This window comes from Brienomyrus brachyistius, chromosome 11, assembly GCF_023856365.1.
Source record: "Brienomyrus brachyistius isolate T26 chromosome 11, BBRACH_0.4, whole genome shotgun sequence".
Lineage (NCBI taxonomy): Eukaryota > Metazoa > Chordata > Actinopteri > Osteoglossiformes > Mormyridae > Brienomyrus > Brienomyrus brachyistius.
In genome coordinates this window covers 3,689,267-3,705,495 of record NC_064543.1, presented here as the reverse complement: position 1 = coordinate 3,705,495, position 16,229 = coordinate 3,689,267, and the positions used below count along the sequence as shown (strand labels likewise).

General features: G+C 45.7%; 3 protein-coding genes across 7 annotated transcripts in view; all 3 read right to left on the bottom strand.

Annotated features, from left to right (window-relative positions):
* Positions 1-1,495, bottom strand: part of nlrc5 (NLR family, CARD domain containing 5) — a 29,213-nt gene extending 27,718 nt beyond the window's left edge. Inside the window, exon 1 of one of the 3 annotated variants that reach the window (XM_049030085.1) lies at positions 1,289-1,495. The gene's annotated coding sequence lies outside the window, so the exon portion shown is untranslated. The remainder of the gene's footprint in view (positions 1-1,288) is intronic. The other 2 variants (XM_049030083.1, XM_049030084.1) reach the window with 2 other exon arrangements.
* Positions 1,496-2,815: 1,320 nt separating this feature from the next.
* On the bottom strand, positions 2,816-13,380 carry nup93 (nucleoporin 93). 3 transcript variants are annotated; one of them, XM_049030088.1, is made up of 23 exons: positions 13,240-13,379; positions 12,775-12,870; positions 12,508-12,695; positions 11,479-11,596; positions 10,792-10,854; positions 10,539-10,667; positions 10,183-10,257; positions 9,413-9,505; positions 9,021-9,160; positions 8,190-8,322; positions 7,604-7,761; positions 7,145-7,310; positions 6,934-7,027; positions 6,582-6,773; positions 6,357-6,483; positions 6,171-6,243; positions 6,043-6,087; positions 5,839-5,955; positions 5,624-5,742; positions 5,085-5,202; positions 4,915-4,998; positions 3,762-3,890; positions 2,816-3,028 (listed from the first exon to the last, which is right to left on the bottom strand). In XM_049030088.1, the coding sequence occupies exons 3-23, from the start codon at positions 12,684-12,686 to the stop codon at positions 2,918-2,920; spliced, it is 2,463 nt and encodes an 820-aa protein (XP_048886045.1). In that variant the 5' UTR covers positions 12,687-12,695; positions 12,775-12,870; positions 13,240-13,379; the 3' UTR covers positions 2,816-2,917. The 3 variants fall into 3 exon arrangements, with proteins under 3 accessions (XP_048886045.1, XP_048886044.1, XP_048886043.1); XM_049030087.1 differs by lacking the exon at positions 12,775-12,870 and having other exon boundaries at positions 2,816-3,025; positions 13,240-13,380; XM_049030086.1 differs by lacking the exon at positions 12,775-12,870 and having other exon boundaries at positions 13,240-13,378.
* A 314-nt stretch (positions 13,381-13,694) lies between these two features.
* On the bottom strand, positions 13,695-15,130 carry LOC125751378 (metallothionein A). Its single transcript, XM_049030089.1, has 3 exons — positions 14,973-15,130; positions 14,812-14,877; positions 13,695-14,532 (listed from the first exon to the last, which is right to left on the bottom strand). Exons 1-3 carry the CDS (start codon positions 14,995-14,997, stop codon positions 14,441-14,443), a joined length of 183 nt encoding a protein of 60 aa, XP_048886046.1. The 5' UTR covers positions 14,998-15,130; the 3' UTR covers positions 13,695-14,440.
* Between the last annotated feature and the right edge of the window lie 1,099 nt (positions 15,131-16,229).

Below are 16,229 nucleotides of genomic sequence, written 5' to 3'. Positions count from 1 at the left end.
GCAGTGCGACATGTTAGCAAAACAAACGGTGACAAGTTTCTTTGTTGCGCATATTGCACATATTCTAAGCTACATGAAAATGTTACAAGAAACTTTATTGGAAGATTGTTTCAATTGCATGTGCAAAAACAATCTTCTTTCGTTCAGAGTAAACCGTATCTTTAGTTTACGGTCCCAACTTCTGGCCGGGACTGAAATTGAACCTCTTCAAGGTAGACTATAGAATGGTCAGGCTCTTTGTAAAAATTAGGTGGGTAGTTTATTTTATATTAATATATAGCGAAATCTGCCTCGTGCCCATTGCTTCCGGGATAGGCTCCGGACCCCCCGCGACCCAGTTGGATAAGCGGTTTGGAAAATGGATGGATGGCTGGATATTGCAAATTTGCAACCAGGCTGAGACTCGAACGCGGGTCCCAGAGGTGTGAGACAAAAGTACTAACCACTGCACCACCATGCAGTCGTTAGCACCACCATGCAATGGTTAGCGCCCCCGCTCTGAAATATATTTTTTAATTTGTTACTTAACATTAAATTTGAAAAGTCGGTTAATAGTTTTTAACGAACTTATATAGGCATAATGTTTGACAAAATCACGTTTCAGTTCATTTTGATGGTGATAACCTTTGTGAAAACTTGAAAGACACCGCTAGGTTATTTCAGATTCTTATTGAATCTTAATTCTTATAGAGCGGAATATAAAGAGAAACCAAGAAACTGGCGTGAAATTGGCACACGGCAATTGGGACGTTTTAACAATGCGCATTATAATGTATAGGCCTGTGGAAAATATATAATATAATGTCTTTGGCCGTGTATCAAGAAAAACTCTATCGGTGGTACGTTTACTGGGGAAATCGACTCCGCAGTGTTATACATGTTTCACGCCTCCGTATACCACTCCATTGAAGTTTTATTTCAATGTTACACCCACAGCCGCCATAAACAGGTACAATTATACGCGATTCATTCAATACAGAAATTTCATGTACGACTTCTAATGAACATTCGCAAATTACACATTTAAGAGTAATTTAAATCGGCAAGTATGACAAATGCAGTTTACACTTATATTGCAATTTCTCAATTCGAACCAAGTCAGTTTATTATTAAGCTTGCTTTCGGGATATTTTGAAATGCGTAGTGCATCTTTGCAGTTTAACAAGAGATCAGGCCCTAACGTTTCAATTGACTTGGCAGCGTACGTCATTGACCATAAACGAATATATAAATATAATAGGTTTAAAATGAAGTATAACAACTTAAACAACAAAATACGCAAACATACCGGGGCGTCCGGCGCCTTTCATCCCTGTGCGTATTCGAAAGTGAAAGTATGCTTTTTGTAATGTTCATGTATCTTTAAAGCTGCGTAATTGTCAGACATAAAAACCAAGCACGCCTATCTCCCGCTCTGCCGCTGTACCTTTACACTAGATGGACAGTTTCAGCCCAGAGAATCAGATATAGGGTTTGTCTGCCGATAGGTGAAAGGACTGGATTAGTAGGTATTCCCCTAGTAAATCAACCATCACATGGTTAATAATTTGGTAGATTAACCACCAAGTTATTTGGAGTTGAGTGTTGTGTAAAAATATATTGGTAACAGTTTGTGGCCGAAGACAGAAGTGTATTATAGACCATGGGGAAAAGCAAACCTTATGGACCGAATCGGAACCAGCTGCCACATTTTTCTATAGGGAGGGCAGATGGTAGAACAAAGTTTTGAAGATCTGCAAGTCACAGAAAGTGAAACTGGCACAGTGAATGGTGGCTGTACTTATTGCTGTCGGTTGTCTCCCTCTGATGGTCAGAGGAACGCATTAATACAGGGATGGCGAACCTATTCCGGGTTTTTGGGATGGCTTCTCACGCAGCCAATAACAGCGCCTCCCCAGGACTGTAGTTGAGAGCCACTGTTTTATGACTGGCTGATTGAGAGGCCATCCCAAATACCCACACACACTGGCCCCTCATGGATCAGCTTCTCCACTCCTGATCTGAAAGCTCCATTTGTAACAGCCTAGCCCGCTATGCTGTGGCTTCCGACCTAACCCCACATCTGATATTCATGCACACCACTATCTTAAGGTCACTATCCGGTGAAGGTGCTGTTGTAGTACCACACATCGCACCACTGATGCACAGCAGAGGACCGATTTAACCAGTAATCCAAACAAAACACATTTAATGGTTTCCTCACAGCACCAGCAGAACCAAGAGAGATTAACGCCAACTTACCACAGGATGTCCGCAAAATCAGACCAGGTCAACGAAAATCACAGTTGCTTCTGGGATCTTAGCAAATATCCATCTCTTTATCCATCTTCTAATTGCTTATCTTAGTCCATGACACCAGGTATTAAGAGCACATGCACAGACATGCACTCTATGGGCGATTTAGAGACACCAGTTAGTCTAGCCACACATCTCTGGAGTATAGCAGGAAACCCTTGTGACAGGGGGAACATGCAAACTCCAAAAACAGAGGCAGGATACAAACCCCCCAGCCCTGGACGTCTCAGGCAAAAGTGCCCCCACCAAAGACAGCAAGCAAAAAAAATGCCCTTTTTCGTTATATGAAAAGTCAACGCACAAAATCAAATCGGCCATCGACAGGGTCAGAAAATAATTTGGGTTTTCCCTATATACCCAACACTCTCTGACAAACTGCTCTAGAGTACGTGGATAGGTTTCTGATAAAATGAAGGCACCACAACAGGTATAAATACCTGGCATGCTGATGGTGGATAGCCATTTTGGCGAGACAAAGGCTACAATCAACCAAAAAACCGGTAAAACATGATGCCAAGGAAACCCAAAACAATGTGATCATTTTATTACCAAATACATGGGAGGGGAAAAAAACAGAAGCAGAAAAACAGGTATGATTTGGGGGGGGGGGGGGGGTCACAGATCAGTTCATCAGGACTTCCATCTGCACCAGCCGGGCATTGGTGTCACCTGCCATGCGGTACGGAATCATCCCTGCGAAGGTGATCAGCACACGGGCCTGGCTGCGCAGCTGCTGCAAGCACAGGAGCGGAGAAGATGCCTCTAGAGTCAAAGCTGAACTTTGCATCTGTGCTCACATACAGTGTGAGCTGTGCGACAAGTTCACCGATGCAGGGGGAAATAAAACATTATGGATAAAACACAAATAAGCCCAGTAAGACAGTACAAGTGCAGTGCTTGTGCAGAGGGCACTTGTACTTCCTCCTTTGGTCATGCAGCACTGGAAAAATTAAGAGACCACTGGAAAATTCTCAGTTTCACTCATTTCTCAACTTATGGCTATGTGCCTGCGTGAAATATACATTTTGTTTTCGCAAACTGCAACCTGGTTCTGCTTCTCATTAATAACGGGCTTCCACCTCGTTATAAGGAACTTCAGTCCCGTGTCTAGGAGCCTGTTATGTACTGTCCTAGCAGTGCATTTCACACCACTTAATGCCTCCCATTCTTTTCACCTGATGTTAACCTCCGAATCATGAGGCACTGACATTAGAAAGTGGCCCCCATCCTCTCCCTAGCTGGTTCTTGGTAACTCCCAGTGTGCCCCACATAACCTTGTTCCTGTGTACTGCAGTCCTAGGGATTTTGAGCCTGTAAGCAACCTAAACCAGGATTTAAAATGCAGTTTATTTAAAAAGGAGATAGCGTGTTCTCAGTTTTTGGGCTGTATATGCGATGGTCTTTTAATGCATAAAAGTCCTGCCTCCCAGACCACAAAGGCATGACATCCTTCCCCATAAACTCACAGAATCCCTGTCCTCCACGGAGCGCTGGGGTCGACCTGGAGTACCCGCCGCGGCTCCCTTAAGCCGCTTGTACTGTGTGAACAGGATGTTCATGGTGGCCAGCAGCACCTCTGACAGGTTATGCCGCACCTGCAGTGTCAGACACACACACACACGGGTCAAATGAGTCAACAACACCCGACAGCATACAGTTATGCATTTAAACCTGTGAGCCAACCAGCAATGTTTTAAAACTAAATAAAACAAGTACCAACTGTTCTTCGCCTTCATCAGCCACCCTGGAGATCCTTACTAAATGGTCTGATTTTAGCAGTGAATTTTGGGATTCTGCGCAATGTCACAACCGAAGCTCTCACGTTCTTTACAACCAGGAAGACATAATATTGGTTGAAGTGCACAATAAAAGGTATATCGAGGTAAACGGCATCGTATCATCCTACATCTCATTTGAAAAATGCATCGATATATCGTGATAATTCGATATACTGTCCGGTCCTAGGGGACTGTGAAAGTTGTTGATACGTGGGGGGGCAAAGTATGACTTAAGCACATGATCCAGTCCAGCACTTTAAACAACCTTATAGACCAAAGTGCTGCAGAGAGGAACAGTACAAGACCCGTATCTGCACCCCTAGGAGAGACTGACTTATTTGTTTGAGGATGAACGCCTTTGTTATGAAAAAAAAAACTTGCCACTGCCAGGTATGGTAACAGCGTTATGTAGTAGGACATAGTTACAGTTACACGTTACATAAAGTTATGTATGTAAGTAATGTGAACCACGGCGTCGTATGAGTGTAAAACAAAATTATGGCTTAATGCAGTGTCTTCGGGGTGCACTGGACAGACTTACATTCTTGTTCTATCCCGGTTCCCAGAACACCTGACCCCAGCAACCAGAAACTCTAAAGACCTTAAAAGTGTGCTGGGAACTGGGATACAACAAAAACGTGTATCTGTCCAGTGCGCCGTGACGATTGGTTTCGGAAACATTGGCTTAAAATCTTGGGGTTCAAATTTTGCGCCTCGATCATAGTTTTTGGGGGCATTGAGATTTCTTGGGGCATTTTAACCGTTAACTTCCGATGCTGGGTACATGCATTATTAATAATACAGAACTGCATGCCTTAAATCAATGGCGGTGGAGCCCCACCTCATCGCTGAAGTTGCGGAAAGCAGCGACCCTCTCCTCAACGCTGTCCTGACTCAGGGGAAGCAGCTTCAGCCTCTCCATCACCTGGAAGAGGGCAGAAGCATTTTCTCACAGGGGTTTTGCCTCTCAGTTCCTCACCATCGGGGTACGGTCCACCCCCCTCCACTCACATCATAAGCTCGGTCAATGTGGCCGGCGTGGTACTCATCAAAAAACGTCATTAGGTCCAAAAGCAGGTAGAAGGTGCTATCCATGGACTTCTCTGCCGCCACGCCCTGGGAACGGTACCTGCAGGACAGAGGTCAGCTTAGAACTACAAAAACACCCTCAGATGATATTTTACTTTTCATTTCCTCAATATTCTTTTGCAAGATATTGTGTTTGCACTTTGCACTATTTAAATCGGTCTGCAGTTTACTTGTCCACACGACACAAACGGTCTTGGCAGGTTTTCTGGTTCTGCACTGTGGTTGCTTATGTGCACTTTATGTTCTTTATTACATGCACAAGAAATTCCCCCTGAGATCAATAAAATCTTATAACGAATCCATACATGCGGAACCATGAAATGAGTCTCCACTTCATTTACTGTTCCGTGCTCTTTTAAAAATCATAAAGTGGGGTTTGATTCTGGTTCCTGTCCTGGTTCTGTCAGTCCACAGACCATGTCAAACAACAGCGCATGGCGACCCGGTGAACTCGATCTCACCGGTCTGCGATAGCCAAGGCCATGTTTTTCAGCCTCTCTTTGTTGGACTGCGGTGCGCTGACCTGGGCGATTACAGGACTGAGCAATTTGTTCATCAGCTCCAGAACCTTATCTGGATTCTGCAGAGACGGGAGACACCAACAGACAGGCGGTGGTCAGAAGACTGATGTGGTGCCGGATCTTTCGGGACAGTCGAGTCCCCTGGCTGAGCTCACCTTGGCCAGCTCGTATAGCTTAACCGCTTCCTCAAACAGACCCTTGTTCTCCGCCTCCGAAGCCACCTTACTGATGATCACGCGGGTGTCTCCTGCAAACTTGTCAATCACACCTGGCTGGAGGAACAGTGAAGAATGATCGAGATGAGAAGAAGCATCGTCAGCCGCAGAAGCCACAGAATACGAGTCCCCGGTTCACACTACCTTCCGGGTTCCATCTTTCTCCAGTCTGCCAAGCAGCATGTCAAACTGCAGAGAGAGAGAGAAAGAGATTAGGGTTCCAAGCACATTAATATTTGCATGCGCTTTAAATTTCCATTCCAGGGACACACCTCCCGACTTTCAATCACCAGCTCGCTGACACACCGCATGAACATGTTCTCCCCTTGGCTGTCCTTCTCATTCCTGTGGGCCAAACGGAACAGAGACGTATTTTCCACAAATGGTGGAACGTAGAATCAGATTTCACAGACGCCCCCCAGCAGCGAAGGCAGCATATAAAGTCCCGGCACTCGTACCGCAGGAAGTAGAAGTACTGCAGCGCCTCCCGCGGGTCAGTGGACTCAAACTTGCGCGTGTACAGCATCAGCAGGCGGATGAAGTTCAGCCGACGCACCATGGGTGGGTCACTGGGCTCCTGGCTCACTGAGTCGGAAGAATTGAACCGGAGTGGAATTGGGTCCAGGGCAACATGAATACGCATCACCTGTGAGGGCACGTGGGGAGCGGGGGGGGGCACTCACAGAGCTGGGCACTTTGGCCAGACGCTTTGAGTAGCAGGCGCTGCTCGTGCAAGACCAGGGCCACGTGGACAGCGTGGCTGCGCAGGCGCTCGATGCGGAACAGGAAGGCCACGGCTGCCTCGAACTGCGCAGTCAGGAAGAGCACCTGGAAGTAGAGGAACGGCTGCTGGCTGGCAGAGAAGTGGGATTCACCTACGAGAGAGGGGGAGAGAGCGGGAATCTCTGAGAGGGCGGCACGCCACATGCATTCAGGCAGCAGAACAGCCAGAAGCAGCCAGTTCCAAGTGGAAACGTAACTGCACCATGCTGGCATCCAAGCCAAGTTCCATATCCAGGAAGTGATGAGACTCACCATAATCTTCCAGTAGCTGTTTCTGCAGCTGGGCCAAGGTCAGCCTGTCCTGAGGGGAGGAGCCTCCGTCATCCTCAAAACACACCTGGTTAAGCTGCGCACGGGGATGCAAGACTCAGTCGGCACAGTGCAGCACTTTCATCTCAAGGACTTCAAGTACACCGAAAAGAGAGGCCTTTCATCACTCACCGACCCACGGAGGCACACTCACCTTCAGCCACAGGTAGTCCTCGGTTTTGTCAGCGACCTCGCTGTGATTGTCTGTGATGTCACACTTCCCTAACAGACAGTACACAGCCCGCTTGTAAGGGTCAGCACAGTTCCTCAGCACGCGGCGGTAGTGGAGGCGGAGCTTATTCTCTGTGGGTGGGGCTAATCTGGAGCATCATAGAAGTACATGAGAGAGCACTAGTTATCATTCAGTTGGAAAAAAAAAAGGGGAAAAAATGTATTCTAACTCACTCAACTGTTTTAACGGTTATCTTCAACCTAGACATTCCTTTCCAGGAAACAAACTCAATCTGAAGCGTGTGTGTGATATATTCCCCTGACGACCACGGCCCTCTACCCAGTTACACAGCATTCCAAACAATGACATGTAACCCATGCTGTGTGTGTGTGTGTCTGTATGCATGCGCACATGCCAGGCCAAGAGGAACCCTCAGCTCACCGGCGGTCCGGGCTGTTCATGTATTCCTGAAACCAATGCTTGAACTCTCCCAGCTGGTGCTGGGCGCGATTCACCACCTTCATGGCTGCCGCCAGGTCCCCACAGCGCAGGCAGTAGTAGATGAGAGCCCACACAGGGTGACCCTCCACCTCACCATCCTACTCGAGAACACAGTCTCTTTAGTGACTAATGCCACCTAATGCCTTTCTACTCCCACTTAAAAATGCACTGAATGATGGCACTTCAGCAATGAAAATAACAGCACTTGCCATTTATACAAGAATAAAGGAATAGAGGACCTTATGTCTATGGGACACACAAAAGTGAGAGCAAAGCTTGGTACCAGAGTACATGGCTGGTCATCTCTCCATCGCCACTGCAGCAGTTTTAGGGATTAAGGGCCTTGCTCAAGGGGCGCAATGGTAATAGGATCACTGTCGGTCATGGGATTCGAACTGACAACTGACCGATCACGGGCACAGGTTCATAACCCACCAGGCACTGCTCCCGTGAGCTTCATTAATCACTGGCCCCACAGCGTCTGTGCTTCAGGCATCGCACTGCGCTGACGGGGGCCCTGCCTCACCTGCAGGCCAGGCGGTGGCGTGGGCAGCTTGATGTTTAGGTAGCTGTGTACCAGCTGGAATGTTCCAGGCACTCCACCCAGATGGGCTTGCTGTAGGTTCCCACACACAGTAACCAATGTGTAGTTTTTGTAGCTGTGCACAAGACACGGGGAGGGGGAGTTTCAGGCAGCGTCACTGTACAACATTCCCTCCATGCAAAATGAGCTGCTGCAGCAGCTGCACAGACGTTTGAATGATTACTGTGCATTGATGACTTAAGGCTAATTCATAAATTCGTGAATTTCGTCAGCAGGAGCGTCCGTGTGGACTGTGCATATGCAGCCCAGATTTTGAGCCAAGCGGACTTTTTGCGCTTTTACTGCACATGTGCAAGGAACTGCAGGTGCATGACTAGGCAGGTTTCAGGCAGGTGGCAGCACTGAGCAGAGGTCATAGGTGAAACAGTAGTAGCAATTACGGCCGTTTTTGATAAGCAGCTGTGTGATACAGAGGTAAATGAAGCAAAAGGACCTATTCTGGTGCACAAATTCATGCATAGGCTCCATCCAGACCAAGAAGACATCTGCCCTCTGCTGGTCTGGTGGAGTATCACTGCTGGATACATGTGCTGACCGCAACCATTTGTGTATATGGACGAATGTAGCATGCATGTAGAAGTCTGCACTCAGACACTGAGAGTATGAGCTGGACTTTAACTATTATAAAGGGCAAACACCAGTAATGCACATTTTATTCCTATGCGGGCATATTCGCGGACAGCTTTCATGAAAGGAAAGCAGGCAAACCAGTCACTCCCATCTCCCCCTTACTCAGTCGACCTCCCCTCCCACCTGTTTTCCAGGAAGTTGAGAGCCTGCCGTGTGAACGCCACCTGCATGTCCACTGCTAGGCGGCTCTTCAGTGTGTCTCTGGCAGGTACCAGAAGAACATCTGTCATCTGCTTCACCATCAGCCACATGTCGGACACGTTCTGCACACACATGCACCGTATCAGGCAGAGAAAAGGGATATACCTTTTCCCATCCAAATATTTCATACACAAACTTACTTAGTACTTTGAATACATGGCTCTTGATGTGACTATTTAGATATAAATGCCTGGTATTCCTGATTAGCTGGTGTTTATTTACTACCAACATTCACATCAAGCAAGAGATATTTACTAAAGCAGACAAAAATCTACAGTTCTGGTTCCAGATCCGAAACAGGCACGAAGGATTACCTTGTCATCTAGACCTTGGGCCACAGAAGCACAGAGGTCTCCAAGGTTGGGCTGCAACTGTCCGCTTACCAGCTTCTCGTTGAACACATAGATCTATGGAGAGAACAGGGCTGAGGGCGAGGAAGGTACCGACTGACCCACACTGCCCTGGAGGAAGAGGGGCTACAGGAATGACAGTAGGTGACGGAAGATGAAAAACAGCACAAGGAGAACAAAGGCATTCAAGAAGTCTTCTGAGAAAAGCAGAAAGATCAGGACGAGGACACCGCACGCGATGTCACGGCACATGATCGTTCCTGTATTTGACATCGGCGATGTGGTGCGGACACAGTTCAGAGCTGGCTGTGCAGAGCCAATCCCATCCCTTTAGATCGATCAATGCCCTGTGCTATGTAACACCGCTCAATCCCAACCATGTGACAGGAACCAAACAAGGTCATGGTCACAGAATGTAAGTGCATGAGTGTATGAGGCAAAACTGTACTTTGGTGGGGGTGTCAAAAAACGGTAGTCTTGCGTAGAAAAATCACAAATAAATCAATGTATTTGCTATGGTAAATCAGTGAACTGTCATGCAAATGAACTAAAAAAAATAATAAAAACAAAATCCTTCGCGTGGATGTGGTATCGATCTTTCAGTATTAGAGTATGACCAGTTTTTCCCTGGGTGTACAATGCAACATCAGCTGCGGACATCAGCTGATGAACAAACACAGTTGGGAGGATGAAACGGGTCACATGAAGAGAAAGCCTTCAAACGGGCCACTGACCTGCCGTCCATATGCCACCTCCACGCTGTCCAGTGCACTGCGGCCAGGGGCTCCGACGTCACTCACAAAGCTGGGCTGTGACACACAACAGAGAACGTGAGGCTGGAGATCCAACAGCAGAGATCCGAACCGAGAACTGGCACATAGAACACAGGGAAGCAGTAACGGGGGAAATACAGGATTTACACAACAGATTATAGTAATTGATACTAATTAGGGAGTTGCAGTGAAAACCCGCATACACAACGGCCCTTCTGAACAACACTGACCACTCCTGTTCTAGGTGTAAACCCAGAGGTCGCAGGGATGGCCCCACAAAACAAATGCTTATTCTGCCTGCTCACGCATGCACACACCTCCAGATCCTGGCTGAAGTCCAGTCCATCCTCTCCAGCCCCCAGCAGTGTGAGGAGAACCCTCTGCTTCACCTGCTCCCACTGCACCAGCATAGACTCCCTGTGGTACTCCTCAGCCAGCAAGAACGTCTACAGGAGACACACCCAGAGGCCTGTGCTTTGGTCATTTTCATTTTATTCAGTTGTGTGGTTGTATCGAGGCCGGGGCAGCAGGCAGTCAGAAACGGGGGGGGGATCCAGGCCACCAACCCACCCTGCGGCGTGACTCCTCAATGGCTGAAAGCAAGGCGTTGTCCCGCTCATTTTTCAGGAACCCCTACACAGCCAAAAGGATTGGACATGAGTTATTCACAATACAACAAAGACAAGCATCTGGTTGCAGTTACAGCTGCAAATGGTGGCTTGACCATTAACTATGACTGTGATTATTTTTTTAACACAGCTTCAGCAGAAATGACTAAATAAATGACAGTACTACTATTTCATGCAAACTTTTTTGGTTGAAACGTGAATACGATTAGATGCCCACCAGCCCAGCATTTCCCAAGCTGGCCCTCAGACGGTTCCCATTTTTACTCTCTACTAGGTCCCAGTAGCATAGATTCATATGAGTGGAGATGACAGCAACTGAGGAAAAACTGAGGTAGCCGTCTCAGTGGGCCCACCAAAATCATATGTTCACCATACCATTCCACCACAAACCATTACTTTTTTTAACTAGGTTAACATAAAATAATTTCTGCAGAGCCACAGTGGAAGCCTGTCAAATCAGTCCTCTCCTGCCTCAGATACCGAATACATTACATTGACAAAATTACTTTCCGGCGACTACTACACAGAGACACTTTCAACTATGCTGTTTCACACAACACCCTCAAATTAGGAGTTTTAGCTGCTATTACAGGCAACAGCATAAAGCTACACGTTGCAGTAAGCACACCTGGATATCTGTGTCCTTGACAGGCTCCAAAGGCTCAAATGTGGTGGCTGCACTCAGACTCTCCAATCTCTGGGAGATGTGGAAGATGTCCAGGCCTCGGGAACCTAAAAGGATTGAGCTAAGGAAAGAGGGAGGAAGGGATCAGATCTGACCCTACCGGGCCATTCTACCACAGGGATCATCCACTCTCTCTCTCTCTCTCTCTCTCTCTCTCTCACACACACACACACACACACACACACACACACACACAATGGGCAGTTTAGACCAGGCTTATCATCATTAATGATAGCAATTTTATTTCAGTGTACGAAAAGTTAACTACATAAATAAAATAAATATTGCTCCCGAAAGAATCAAACAAAACCAAACATCAAATACATTCCATTACACCTATTTTAAAGTTGTAAAGCTAAAGTAATTATATGCTTATCGTTAATGACCATTGATAAATACTGGAATGTGTTTTGCCCATTTTGAGGGCATCACTGCATAATGTGCAATGAATTCGAGTCTCTAAAGATCAGACACATAAAATAGCTCTATGGCAAGGGTGGCCAATCTTATCTGCAAAGGGCCTGTGTGTATGCAGGTTTTTCGGATAACCTTTAGGTCAGCTGTTCAAACCCAGGAGTGAGGACTCCAGCATACAGAAGGACACTATCTGGATAAGACTGGCCACCCCTGCTCTATAACTATCAGCCTATCCCTAGAAACAAAATTATTGCATCTCAAACCGAAACTAAAATATATAAAAACTCAAGGGAAATCTTTAAAATAGAAAACTAATAAAACCATACTGAAAACTAAACTGTTAAAAACAAAACTATACTTAAGGTTTAGACACAACATTTAAAACTACATGTTTTTGACTGGAGGAACGGGACTGGAAACTTAAGAAAACAAGAGAGAGAAAAACAAAAGTTTCCTTAACTATTTTGGAATGAATAAAAACAAGCAAGCGCAGCGAACTAGGCGATACAGTGGAAAACACAGCCTGTGTAACACATTTCCGGTCATGGGACTTACGCCTTGACGTCCGCCGCGTCCTGCGACGTGCGGGTGAGTGTGCGCGAGCGCAGCCTCTCGCCCGCCTGCTGGATCTCCTGTAGGTTCCGCTCAACGTGTGGCAGTTCGGACGCCGCTTCAGTCTCGGCGGCGAGCTGCTGTGCCTGCTGAAGCAGCTCCCCGAAGCCCTCCGCGTCCATCGCGTGCGTCTGGTGGGAACCAAATATCTGCTTACCGACCAGAGCTCGGAAGCTGAGGAGGGCGCCCAGCTCAGCCACCTATGCTTACTCGATTCTTGGGTTTTGCTCGTCCGATTATCCGTGTTATGCGTAGCGTTCATTAAATTTTGAAACTGGTTGATCTTGCAGTGAACAAAGTCACTATCTGAAAGACAACCAACCTTTCAGCAGAACACCAACATTTCTGTTCTACTTGTACAACGTGTATCCCAGGCAACTGCTAAACTGGCGAGTAGTCTTGCCACGACAAAAAAAACATCACAAGGCTTTTCACTGACCGGTGGGAACAATAAAGCACTTATCCAGCCATGGAGAGGAATGACAAAATGCAAGTGGGCTGGGGATTTCGTAAAACAACCGGCAGTGCTACACTGAACGGCATCAACACGTGAAATATACCCTCTATCAAACACAGCGTACTTTTTTGTGTGTATGTATACACTGGTCTATTACAAATGCAAATTATTTAACACATTCGTTTGACTGCCCAAAATCATTTCAATAAACACATTACCAAAGACTGAGACATCTTGCCGGCTCCGCGCCTGTCCGATCGCCCAGTTCCCGTCAATCCTTGCACTTCCGGTACAACTTTATTTATAACCGCTAGTACGGACAATATCTCATGATCACTCTAAACTACAGTATGAACAGCATGTATGTTACAATTCGGTTTATATTTAATCACTGTTTTAAGGCAATTTGCCACTCGATATTGCATCATTTATTGAATTTTGACCTATATTAAGTAGACCAGGGGTGAGGAATCTTTTCCTTGGAGGACCAGTGCGGGAATTTTGGTATGATCTGTCAATAGTGATTCTCAGCTCTAGCCCTAGAGATCCACTTATTGGCTGAGGCCATCCCAGCTCCCCATGGAACAGATTCCCCACTTCTGAGAGACTGTCTTCTGCATCATGGATATACACTAGTATTCAATGAGGCACAGGTAGACATGAAGTTGTTTTGTTTTTAATCAAACCAGAACATGGAAATTTACGCAGATGTAGACACCAAAATAAATGCAGTAGACAGATCTTCATACATAAAGTCCCACCCTAAAGTACCCCAATTGGTTTGGCACTTGTTCTGGTCAATGGACAAAAGTAATCTACCAAAAATCTGGTGCTCGGTGTGGTGGGAAAGTCACCCTCTTCAAAGGTATGCATATGAACTAGGCTAGAGGTTGGCTGATGGCACTGTCATGCCCAGAGGTCACCAGTACCATGCAGCTCTTCTGCTCCAACCCTACACCAAGTTAGGAAATACATTGTAACGGCTACGGCAATTGTGCTCTGGTTAATGTCAAATAGAAAAAGCATGCAGTTTTACCCACACAAATAAAGTTGCCAAATTATCTATAAGAGAACATTACACTTTAGAGTTTCAGGCTTCCTTAACTATTAAAAAAAAAAAAAAAAAAAAAAAAAAAAAGGCATTTGAGCTAATAAATAGCTACGAGATCAGGATCTGAAGAGCAGAAGGAAGATACAAAAAGTACCATCAATAAACTGGTTCGTCTGCCACCATTTAATGCCGAGCCCAAGATGTCACATCTCAGTTCAAAATTAACATTGTTCTCAAAGAAGCTTTATAAACTCAGAAATTGATCAAAAGCCCCAGTCAGATAACATCTAGTTTATTAAAGAATCACGTACAAATGTTGAGGGAAACATGTTATAGTAGCTGTATACGGTCCTCGCAGTGGACGGCCGTCACTGACAGCAGGCGGTATCGCAAGTCTTGCCCTTGCAGACGCAGCCGGAAGCGCACTTGCTGCAGCCGGCCGGACAACAGGCACAACAACCTGCAATAAGATTTCCATCAAGCAGTGTTCAATAAGCCGACATCGAGCCAAAAGTCGAAGTGCTTTGCCATCATTGATGCAGATTCAAAATCACGTAAATCAGGATTGCGAAGGTCAACGTTACAACATCGCAATAAGATACCAGTGATGCTAACAAGAGCATAGGAGACAGTTTCACGAACGCGGAGGGGAAACGAATACCCCTTTTCATACACCCCTGAATGTGGGTGACATACGAAGAACACCAACTCTACAGAAACAAAAAAAAAAGGCACTTACTTTTCTTACATGTCGTACATTTGCAGTCCTTACACTTGCATGAGTCCCCACAACTGCAAGATCCAGCTAAAAAAAAAAAAAAAAAAAGTTCGTCAGACAGCGCGTTATAACACAAAACTCATCTTTGTGCAACATACTCCAATAGATATATACACACTTACTCTGAGCGCAAGCACAAGGATCCATAATTTCAAAACTTCTGGCTTTCTTCTTAGCAATTCCTCAGTAGGGAGTTATCAGCGTACTGACGAAGAGTCCGCTGAAACGTTTTTATACCTTCCAGCCAAGCCGGGTGCAAAAGTGGTCCGCGCTCAAAAGCAGCGCACGTAAGCGCCTGCACACGGTTTCCGAGTTGATTAAATGAGTCATTGGTTTCTTCTGGAGTCTTCTTAATGATGTACGTAATCTATCAAAACCATTAACACACTGGAAAAGCATCCTGCTAAAATGCCCTTTTCCTCACGCCAACGCATTTGTTTTTGAGCACTCGTCGAGGAAAAATGTTCATAATTTTCAGTGCACTCATGCCTGAGGTGTATAAAAAATATATATTTTTGCATCGGTTATCAGCTAACATGTTGACATTTAACTGATAGGACCAGCTCTGCATGGTTGTGGATTTGTATTGATTAGCTGTACTTAATTTAACTGTAAGATACGAGAACTTCTGGCGAGGTTCGTTTGCTTTTCCATTTATTTACATCGTAAACAAGCTGGTCCCCAGAATTCTGATGCACACGGTACTGCTTTCCAAACGTGAACAGTTAAACTTGTCAAACAGATACTTGTCGCCCATGCTGACAGGCATAAGGGGTTTGTAAGGCGAAACCCTCACTTCTGCACACGCTACCGTTCTAACAACATCAGAATCGGTAATTCTCATTCATAACGCGCAGCACTCCCGCCCACGTGCTTCTGCACACGGCCCAGATCTGGTAGCGCACGAGCTGCCGACTGTCTGCGGGCGGAACTGGGAGTCGCTGGTCTTTCTCGGTTTTTCTTTTATTTTTGATATATATTTTTTAAATGTTGAACAGGATGCTTAAAGCAAATGGCTCGACATTAAAGCACACAACATCATTAAAAGTAACAGGGATTTCAGAGTGAAAAGAAACAGCAACAAATAAGAGTCTACGGGATGAGTCTTTCATCAAGTTTTTCGTGTGAAAACTCAAACGTAGTTTACATTTTTTTATATTCCTGTTGTTTTTGTGCGTGAAATGTTACAATTACGAAAATTAAAATAAATTAAACAGTAAAAACACGTTTTACTTGTATGAACAGATCAGATTTTGATGAAATTTATATGTGTGTGTGTGTGTGTGTTCGTGTATCAATCAATGAATCAATCATACTTTATTCATACAGCACTTTTCCTGCAAACTCAATGCAACAGAAAGTGCTTCACACAATAACGC